The sequence below is a fragment of the Carettochelys insculpta genome, chromosome 25, assembly GCF_033958435.1.
Source record: "Carettochelys insculpta isolate YL-2023 chromosome 25, ASM3395843v1, whole genome shotgun sequence".
In the NCBI taxonomy this organism is placed as follows: domain Eukaryota; kingdom Metazoa; phylum Chordata; order Testudines; family Carettochelyidae; genus Carettochelys; species Carettochelys insculpta.
Window position 1 is genome coordinate 16,705,517 of NC_134161.1, and position 10,296 is coordinate 16,715,812.

At 50.5% G+C, this 10,296-nt stretch overlaps 1 protein-coding gene across 3 annotated transcripts; it reads left to right on the forward strand.

The window, feature by feature from the left end:
• The first annotated feature begins 797 nt into the window (after positions 1-797).
• Positions 798-8,897, forward strand: TMEM218 (transmembrane protein 218). Of its 3 annotated transcripts, none has more exons than XM_074976979.1 (4): positions 798-830; positions 3,767-3,877; positions 5,019-5,121; positions 8,007-8,897. In XM_074976979.1, exons 2-4 carry the CDS (start codon positions 3,768-3,770, stop codon positions 8,139-8,141), a joined length of 348 nt encoding a protein of 115 aa, XP_074833080.1. In that variant the 5' UTR covers positions 798-830; position 3,767; the 3' UTR covers positions 8,142-8,897. The 3 variants fall into 3 exon arrangements, with proteins under 3 accessions (XP_074833080.1, XP_074833081.1, XP_074833079.1); XM_074976980.1 differs by lacking the exon at positions 798-830 and adding an exon at positions 3,270-3,379; XM_074976978.1 differs by lacking the exon at positions 798-830 and having other exon boundaries at positions 3,747-3,877.
• Positions 8,898-10,296: the final 1,399 nt, after the last annotated feature.

Sequence of the window (10,296 nt, forward strand, 5' to 3'; positions counted from 1 at the left end):
TGCTCCCCCATCGGGGTGCACAGTCCTCTCTCCCCAAGGCGCTGCCTCTGGGCGAGATGGTTGAATGCTCTGCTGCACCCGCCCCCCCGCCAAGCCCGGACCGCTGCACCCGCACCCAGGCCCCCCGCCACGCCCGGACCGCTGCACCCGCACCCAGGCCCGCAGCCCCCACCCCCGCCAAGCCCGGACCGCTGCACCCGCCCCCAGGCCCGCAGCCCCTACCCCCGCCAAGCCTGGACCGCTGCACCCGCCCCCCACCGCCACGCCCGGACCGCTGCACCCGCCCCCAGGCCCGCAGCCCCCACCCCCGCCAAGCCCGGACCGCTGCCACCGCCCCCCACCGCCACGCCCGGACCGCTGCACCCGCCCCCAGGCCCGCAGCCCCCACCCCCGCCAAGCCCGGACCGCTGCACCCGCCCCCAGGCCCGCACCCCGCCCCCGCACACCACAGAGGAGGTGCGGGTCCGGGTGCAGCGCGAGCTCTTTTCCCCGCCCTCGGCCGCCGACTACCTGTCACATGATAGTCCCGAACGTTCCTCTAGGGGGTCGGGACAGGCAGCTTTAACCAACAGCGGGTCGCAGTGATTGGCGTTCCACGCTGCGCTCTAACCAATCATCAGATGGGATTAACCAACAGGGGCGGCCCTGCTGGTTGCCCCGGCAACCGGGAGCTGCACTCGAGCCGGCGTTGACCGAGACCGATGAAAGGGCGGCTCTGATTGGTGCATCTCCACAGCCCGGCATAAAGCGTCTGTGCCATTGGCTCGCTTTGCCGCTCGAGAGCCGCGGTAAGCACAGCCCGCGGGGCTCTGAGCTCGGCCCGTCCGCAGGTAGGAGCTGCCGCCTCTGGCCCGGGCTGGGCAGGGCCCCTCCCGCAGATGTCATGTTCGTGAGGCAGGGCGGCGGCAGCGCGCTGCCTGGACCCCGCCCCGCGGTCCTCAGCTCCTGTGCGGGTCGGGTCCGGGGCGTGTGTGTGTGTGTGTGTGTGTGTGCGCGATACCTGTGCGGGTCGGGTCCGGGGTGTGTGGGTGTGTGTGTGTGTGTGTGCGATACCTGTGCGGGTCGGGTCCGGGGTCCGGGGCGTGTGTGTGTGTGTGTGTGCGATACCTGTGCGGGTCGGGTCCGGGGTGTGTGGGTGTGTGTGTGTGTGCGATACCTGTGCGGGTCGGGTCCGGGGTCCGGGGCGTGTGGGTGTGTGTGTGGCTACGTCTACACGTGCACCCAACTTCGAAATAGCTTATTTCGATGTTGCGACATCGAAATAGGCTATTTCGATGAATAACGTCTACACGTCCTCCAGGGCTGGCAACGTCGATGTTCAACTTCGACGTTGCTCAGCCCAACATCGAAATAGGCACAGCGAGGGAACGTCTACACGGCAAAGTAGCACACATCGAAATAAGGGAGCCAGGCACAGCTGCAGACAGGGTCATGGGGCGGACTCAACAGCAAGTCGCTCCCTTAAAGGGCCCCTCCCAGACACACTTTCATTAAACAGTGCAAGATACACAGAGCCAACAACTAGTTGCAGACCCTGTATATGCAGCACGGACCCCCAGCTGCAGCAGCAGCAGCCAGAAGCCCTGGGCTAAGGGCTGCTGCCCACGGTGACCACAGAGCCCCGCAAGGGCTGGAGAGAGAGTATCTCTCAACCCCCCAGCTGATGGCCGCCATGGAGGACCCCGCTATTTCGATGTTGCGGGACGCGGATCGTCTACACGTCCCTACTTCGATGTTGAACGTCGAAGTAGGGCGCTATTCCCATCCCCTCATGGGGTTAGCGACTTCGAAGTCTCGCCGCCTAACGTCGATTTCAACTTCGAAATAGCGCCCAACACGTGTAGACGTGACGGGCGCTATTTCGAAGTTACTGCCGCTACTTCGAAGTAGCGTGCACGTGTAGACGCAGCCTGTGTGTGCGATACCTGTGCGGATCGGGTCCGGGGCGTGTGGGTGTGTGTGTGTGTGCGATACCTGTGCGGGTCGGGTCCGGGGTGTGTGGGTGTGTGTGTGTGTGTGTGCGATACCTGTGCGGGTCGGGTCCGGGGCGTGTGTGTGTGTGTGTGCGATACCTGTGCGGGTCGGGTCCGGGGCGTGTGTGTGTGTGTGTGCGATACCTGTGCGGGTCGGGTCCGGGGCGTGTGTGTGTGTGTGTGTGTGCGATACCTGTGCGGGTCGGGTCCGGGGTGTGTGTGTGTGTGTGTGTGTGTGCGTGTGTGTGCGATACCTGTGCGGGTCGGGTCCGGGGTGTGTGTGTGATACCTGTATAGATCGGGTCCAGGGGGTGTGCAATTCCTCTGCGGATCGGGTCCAGGAGTGTGTGTGTGCAATACCTGTACGGATCAGGCGCAAAATACCTGTGTGGATCAGGTCCGGGGGGGTGTGCAATTCATGTACAGATCAGGTCCGGGGGGGGTGCAATTCCTGTACAGATCAGGTCCCGGGGGGTGTGCAATTCCTGTACAGATCAGGTCCGGGGGTGTGTGCAAAACCTGTACGGATCAGGCCCAAAATACCTGTGTGGGTCAGGTCCGGGGTGTGTGCAATTCCTGTGTGGATTGGGCTGACAATACCTGTGTGGGTCAGGTCCAAGGGTGGTGCAATACCTGTGCAGATCGGGCCAGGTCGAGGGCAGCTGCAGTTGGGTTCAGTGCCAACCCACCGCCACCTCCTTGCCTGGGCCTGTAGAGCTCTGGCTGGCTTGGCCCCTCTCAGCTGGGCTCTGGGCATTCCAGGCTGTGCGCATCCATTGGGATGGGTTTTGCCCATGAAAGTTTGTGCCCAAGTCAATGCCAGGCTTGATATTGCCACAGGCCACCAGGTTGTTATATAAAGTGCCCAGTCTGCTGAACTCCCCCAGTGTATTCAGCCTGGGTGCTGAGCCCCAAGTCATTGGTGCTAATGGATCTTTTGTGTTGTTCCTTCCATCTCACTGACTTTCAAAAGGTTCTAGGACAGCGGTTCCCAACCTTTACACTGGTGAAGAACCCCAGTCACCCCCATCACCCTCTAAACCATTCACTGACCCCCCAGTTACCCCTCAACTGTTGGCCAACCCCCCTCAAAGCCAATTCTAGCTGCCATGCACACTTCACTAAATGAAAAAGGAAGCCACAATATAGATTTTTTTGGACAGCAATTAACAATATTATTGGAAGATACTTAATTTAAAAATAACAAGTGAATGTAACTGTACAATTTGTTTCACATTTATTTTCTATGATCATTTTTATTTCTTTTCTTTTTTCACAGACCCCCTGTGATATTTTTGTGGACCCCCGCTTGGGAGCCACTGCTAGGTGTTTAACAAACCGTACACAAGCATCACATCACTAAAATACCGCCCTCTTGGTGGAATACATGAGACACTACAAAACAGGTTAGAATAGGAACTTATTTTTTAAAAAGTCCACATGAAGCTGGAATTGGAGCAGGAATTTGGGTAGATAGAATATGGTTTACAAACCCTCCTAAAACAAAAATGGCCTTATTGTTAGACTTTCAGTGTTACCACATGACAGTACCTGAACAATAATTACCAGGTGAAATTACTAGTCTGATAAATAGTCTCAGAGGGGTAGCTGTGTTAGTCTGTAGCTTGACAAAATAACAAGCACCTTAAAGACTAACAAATCTATTAGATCATGAGCTCTCACGGGTAAGACCCACTTCTTTAGATGATCACTCCCATCATCGCTCTATGTGATAGAGGAGGTCAGGTACTCTGAGCTGAAGCATGTTTGCTAATGTTTTCTCTCTCCTCCAGAATGGGTGGCACTGTGCTTGGGGTGGGACCAGGAGTATTTATCCTAGCACTGCTCTGGGTCTTCACTTTGCTGCTCTGTGTGCTGTTGTCCAGGACATCTGGCTCTGCAAGGTAAGGAGATGTAGTCTTCTGGATAAAGAAGGCTAAAATTATTCAGTGTGGAATGGCTCACTGTCCTCAGATCTCTAGATTTTTAAGGCCTTGTTTTTTTAATTCTTCTCAGTCTGAATAGGCTTCATTTTAATCTGTGAATAGCAGACTCTCATTAACTTCCATAGGTGTTAGATTGAGTCCATGAACGCTAACCAGCTCATTTACAGTCTGGACTCTCTCCTACAGAGTGTAGAGTTTCAGTACATGCCAAGAAGGGTGGGAAGGATTATTGCGAGATTTGGGATGTGAACTATGATACATATTTTATTCCTAAAGGTGCTTTTCCAGGACTCAGCCTTCCCATTTGTCTTTTTGCTACAGTTGTGAAGACCAAATCACTTCAGGAGCCCGTCACTTTAAAAATCCACATATCTTTTTTAAGTCTTTGCTCGCTGAGCCAAAACTCACCCTCTGAAAATTGACTACGTAAATATAATTGTGGATTCAAGCAAATGTAACTATTGCACAGTGCTCTTCTAGGCACGCAGTGCAGAGACTAAACCCAGGACCAGGATCCAGCAAAACATCCAGTTCAAACTTTACATTGCAAGGCTAAGATTTGCAATGCTACCAAGGGCATAAAGTGGACCTTGCGTGAACAGTTGTCTTAAGAGGTCTATATCCACCAAACATCAAGGAGTCCCATGGTACCTTAAATACAAACAGATTTGGCCATAAGCTTTCATCATCAGGATGCATCAAATCAGATGCATCTGATGAAGTGGGGTTTTGCCCATGAAAGACTATGCCCAAATAAATCTGTTAGTCTTTAAGGGGCCACAGGACTCCTTATGCTTGTGTGTGTCTGTGATTCATGGGGAATGGCTGTCTTTCAGGATGTTGGCACTTTCCTCTATATCTTCATGGGAAAGGCACAGGAAAAGTAGAATTTGTTTGAGTTTGTGAAGGCCTTTTTTGAGTTCTGTGGCTGCACTAAATGTCTGACTTGGGATTAGGCTGAGAAGGTGGATACTACAGGGGTGTGGTTTGTTTGATGTGATATGGACAGGATGTGAGGACTATTAATGTCTCATTTCTAAAAGAAGCTATGTGGCTGGGAGACCTGACTGGGATTATTCATGTTCGATTCTTTCCCCAGATTCTCTGTCATTCTGGTTTTCTTCTCTGCTGTGATCGTTACATTGGTTCTGTTACTTTTCCCTCGTGCTAGTGAATTCCCAGCACCAGTTACAGAAATTAAGGTAAACTCACATTTTCTTTTCCCTGTTTCAGCCTTTCTGCTTTGGCTCTTGTGCCTTGTTCATTCTCGGCCCTTGGCTTTCAGATGGGTTGGGGTGAAATGAGGTTGTCAGGTGCACCCATTGAGGTGTTACTGAAAAGTTTGGGAACCACTGATCTATACTGCGCAGACAGACTAGGCTACCAAAGCACTGTACATAAAGTGTTCCAATCCTGACCCTGGGCTTCTGGGGACTGAACTAGAAGGTAAGATCAGCAGGGTTGCAAATACCCGTGTGCCAGAATCAGGCCTGCCAATAGGGGGCAGTTGCCCTCACCCCTTTGAAATGCTTCTCTATTCATGGGGCGGGGGGGGGGGGCGGGGGGCTGACGACTGTAAGCCCCACCCTTGGCCATGCCACTTCCAGGAGCAGGGAGCTGGGCTCTCCTCCCACTTTGCCCAAATACAAGAAATGCTGGAGTTCCAGAATACAGCAATTTGGGTTCCTGTTGGCCTCCAGAACAGGGGTTGAGAGCTAGGATGGAAATCATACTAGTGGTTGCATCCAGCATATAGTGCATACAGCTCACTGCTCACTACCAGGGGGCTGCAGACAGCAGTCCTGGCTACAGGGACTTACGTCTGTGTGCACGTCCAGTTTGATCACTGCAGCTAAATAGACCTTGGAATGAAGCCACACACCCTGAGAAAGCTCAAGCTGACATGTAACCCGGTTGCACACCTGCTCAGTAACAGGCTGCTGCGAAGACAATGCCCCAGAGCCTTGCTCTTCACGCTAGACCCCATGGAAGGAGTAGGTGAGGATCTCTTCCCTGGCACTTACCATCTCTGGCAGAGTGTTAAGATCATTTCTCCATCCACTGTCATGACAGCTAAGTTCCACTGGAATTACGCAGTTACCAGCCTGCAGCGGGCAGCTGATTAGTGTTGGACGGGTGTGTGATGGGAACAGTGCCCACGCTTGGGAACTCACCCCTACGAGAGATTTACAAGAGAGAGAGAACAGGAAGCCTGCCACTGTCAGGAGACATAGCAGCTGTTCTCTCAAAGTAACGTGGCTGTAGCCTAGCTGTGTGGCTGGAGGATACAGGCAAGCAGCACTGCGCTCCAAGGTGCCTTGCCTCAGAACCTTTGTCTGTTGCTTGTTGTGCAGTGCAGCTTGCCTAGCCTCAAAGAATTGTGCTTAGTTTCTGGGAGCTCAAGCTGCCTCCATCACTCCTTGTTCCTGTTTCTAAATTAGACAGCAGATTCATGCTTGGTTCAAGGACCATACGTCTCCTTGCCTTCTGCACAGCACCCTGCTCTTGTTGGGGCATTATAGAATAATAGCCACGTGGCAAGGAGTCCTGTATTCAGCCCCCTGCCTGGCCCTCTACTACTCTTCTTAATCATTTACCCCCAATATTACTTGCCCTCTGGTTCAAAGCCCTGTGGTTCTTCTTTCACTTTTCTGATAGTTTACCTGGTGTCCAACCAGTTCTGAAGCAGTAGCCACTGTTACAGAGAACTAGCCACGTTATTCTGTGTGTGTGTGTGTGTGTGTGTGTGTCCAAGCCAGCTAGCCTGTTGGACACCACAGATAAGTGTTGGATTCTTTTGACTCCTGCTCACACCAGGTTGTTTTCTGTGTTTCTCTTATTTCTGCTCTCTATCTCCCAATGCTTCTAGAAGTGGGTTTTGAATACCCAAACTGATCTTTTCCATTGTTAGCATGTGAAGGAATGTTGTTCTTCTAAATACTGGTACAAGGCACTCATGTTTTTTCTACTCCGTCCCACAAGTAAATTGCTTTGCTCTCAAAAAACCTAAGAACTGAGATCAAGGGCGGTGGTGGAAGTAGGACATGGTTTACATGGCAGACAGGCTAGCAGAATCAGAATGCGCATTTACAGGATCTCCACAACTGGCCCCTGAAGAAACCCAGCTCGTTACAATATCAATAATACATGACCTGAGCTTTTTACACTCAAAGCCTGCTAATTGGCTAATTAAAAAGTGAAAGTGTTGAAGGAGCAAACATGTCACTCTCGAGAGACTTGTTCTGTAACAGGGCCAAAGTCAAGCTTGTGTTAACACTGTTCATAATACTCACCTTTGTTATAAGCACTCCCAGAAGCTCAGAGGGCGATTTCATAATCCTGCATTGTGGTTGGTGCTTCTCACTCACACCTGGTCTGTGTTCTGTATCTGCATCTTCACTGAATAGTCAGATACTCTTTCCTGCTGCATATCCTCGATAAGCACAGTGATGCTTGATATAAATGCCTATAATTAAAAAGGTCAGTGAGTGGCATTCTGGGAGGAGCAGTAGCTGTGTGACACAGAAGACACAAAAAAAACTGGTTAACTTCAGGGAAATAATTGCTGGATGAGATTTCAGCTCATCTCATTGTCCTGGCCTGTGGCCACATGTGATTCTAGTGAGCTGAACAAGGTTGGCTCAGGCCTATTTGGAACCATATAGGTTAGTCTGAGCTCACTTGGTTCACCTAAGATTCCCACTGAATTCTAGCAAAATTGGTGTGCTAGGAATGCAGAACCACTCAGTGATTAAATACTTTTTTGTCTCATTCATCCAATAGGAGGTACCTTGCTGCATCGTGACTCAGCTTAACGCTCCCTGGAGAGTCTCTAAGTTTGAGACAGAAAGGGAACAAGAGCCTATTACATAAATCCCCTTGCAAGGGGTAGCATTAGAACCACTGTCCAAGAATCAGAACCAAACAAAAATTTCAGTGTGAATACTAATGATGTAAAATCCTCTTTAATTAGTTAACCAATTAAATGGGGAGGAGAGGGGTGTTGGGGTGGTGGAATGGTCCCTCCCAGCTGAGCCCCATGGTGCTCCCAAGGCTGCTGTTTAACTTGTGATCTTTCTATTCTCAGATCGTGGATACCTTCTTCGTTGGGCGCTATGTCCTGGTCTGCCTTCTCAGTGTGATGTTTCTAGGAAGCCTGTTCCTGGTTCTGGTTCACCACATCCTGGAGCCAGTGTATGCTAAACCACTCCGAGTTAACTAGTGATTTTGAAGAAGGCAGTTCCCCAGGCTCTATCATCAACTGGGTAAAGAAAACAGGCTCCCCAGATCTCTCCAGAAGCCTTTCTTTACGTGGAATTCTGAGACCTACACTGATTTCCGATATCAGCATCTGCTTTCTGAGTCCTGGGCTTCTCCAGAATGAAATTGTAGCGTGCATATGCTTTGGACTGCATAATTACCAGCAGCTGTGGCTGTGTCTTTTGAAAACTGTTTTCTGGCAGAGACAGTCCTGCTTACAGACTTTATCATGTCTCCAGTATTTATATCAAAGAGTCTATTCCTGATCTCTGTTGAATGGGAATTAAGCTGCACTTGCTTTTCTGTTCCTCATCTACAGCTGTAGTCCTGACTGAACCTTCCTAAAGGGTCTGATCCTTAACCACTGGCGTCTGAAAGGCTGATAGGCTTCCTACAGAGCGAGTGCAGAATGCCATGATGGAGGCTTTTTATGGTGCTGGCACATCCCACTTTTTGCCAAAAGCGGAAGTGTGGGAATACTGAAATAAAGGGGGAAACTGAATCTGGCGGCGCGATCCCAGTTCAGTTTGAACTGAGGGTATCAGAAGTTTGGGTGGTTTACTTCGTGTTGGTTCACCTGCCCCTGCTGGTTTTTGCATTGTGATTGTTCCTGTAACACCAGAGAAGTTATTTCAGAGGCAAAAGTAAATGGAGAGGTTAAATTCATGGGAAAGTAAGAGCCTAATTTTATGGCAATAAAGCAGGAACAGAAAGAACTAAAGAATGTTTCTCAGTTTCCTTGGCTTAGAAAGTACTGATGCGTCTGCTCAGATCTGCTACTTATGCTCAGCTCTGAAACTATGGGGTTCTTTCAGAGACAGTTTGGCATAAGGAAATTCATCTGTGTTGCCATTCTTGAGCTCATCCTGAACCATGATTCTCTTTGTGCTTCTGAGTTCCCTGGGCAAGAGTCTAAGAGGGGATTGTGATCTCCACTCTGCCGGGAGCTCAGTGTGTGTGTGACCAGACACTCCCACCAGCATTTCTGGGAGGGAAACCGGCCACAGAAGGTGGAATCAGTGAATGGGTTTGAAGGGAGCCTGGTGATGGTATGCACAGACAGAACTGTGGGAGCAGAAGGGAGAACCTCCCATGCTCTCCTGTGGGCTGAGGCAAACTGGTCCTGAGCTCAGTGCAAGAGTGAAGCAAGAGTGTACATTTACCCAGAAAGTGGCCAGAGTTTAGTGCCCTGGATTGCAAGCAGAAGTGTCTGGACTAGTCCTGTGCTCACCTGCCCAGGTGCTAGGGTGGCTCCTCACAGATGGGAGGGTGAGTCTGGGAATCCCGGGTGGGTTTGAGCATGCCCCTTCAACTGGGGAGGAGATTGCTGTGGGCTCTCAGTCAAGGTCTGATTGTGGCAAACTGGGCAGCAGGTGGTGAAGGGTGCCTGAAAAACTTACAGCCAAGCTTTTGCTATTTCTTTAGGTGCTTTTCACTTCCATGTGATCCAATTGACTTTTTCCTCTCGTTAGTGAGAAAATATTTGAATAGTCTTTAACCCTGTGAACAAGTTCCTCAAAAATAAGCCATTTCACTGTGCCCGAAAAGCACCATTGTAGTAACACAAGTGAGTCCAGAAAAAGATATTGTCTCCCCTGAGGAGCGACGTGACTACACGCCCCCCCGCCCCCAGTCCAGGAAACACTAACCCACCAAACGGGGTGGGAGGGGATGGGGCTTGCAGAGAACAGCCTGGCAAGAAGAGACTGGAACAGCAGACTGCATGCAGCTGAGCAGTATGTGGAGCCTCCTCCAGCATGTGCTGCATGAATATGCTCGGGGGGGTAGGCGTGGGATGGGACTATCTCTTCCTTCTGTGTTTATACAGCTACTGGCCCATGACAGGGGCTCCTGGTTTTCGATAGTATAAACAAATGCATTGACTTAGGTTATAACAGAGCAGAGCAGTCTGAATCCAAAATAAAAGTCACATGTGGACTCACACCAACATAACTAAACGTGAATTAAAACTAGCTTGCAAGAATCCCATTTTTCTTATTTTGTTTTGTTTGTTTGTTTTACAGTTTCAGCAGTAAATGCTGATTTTTATTTTAAGCACTTTTCCCAATTTTTATTTCCTTAATTTTTCAGGGGGCTGTTCAGGATTCCAGGTTACT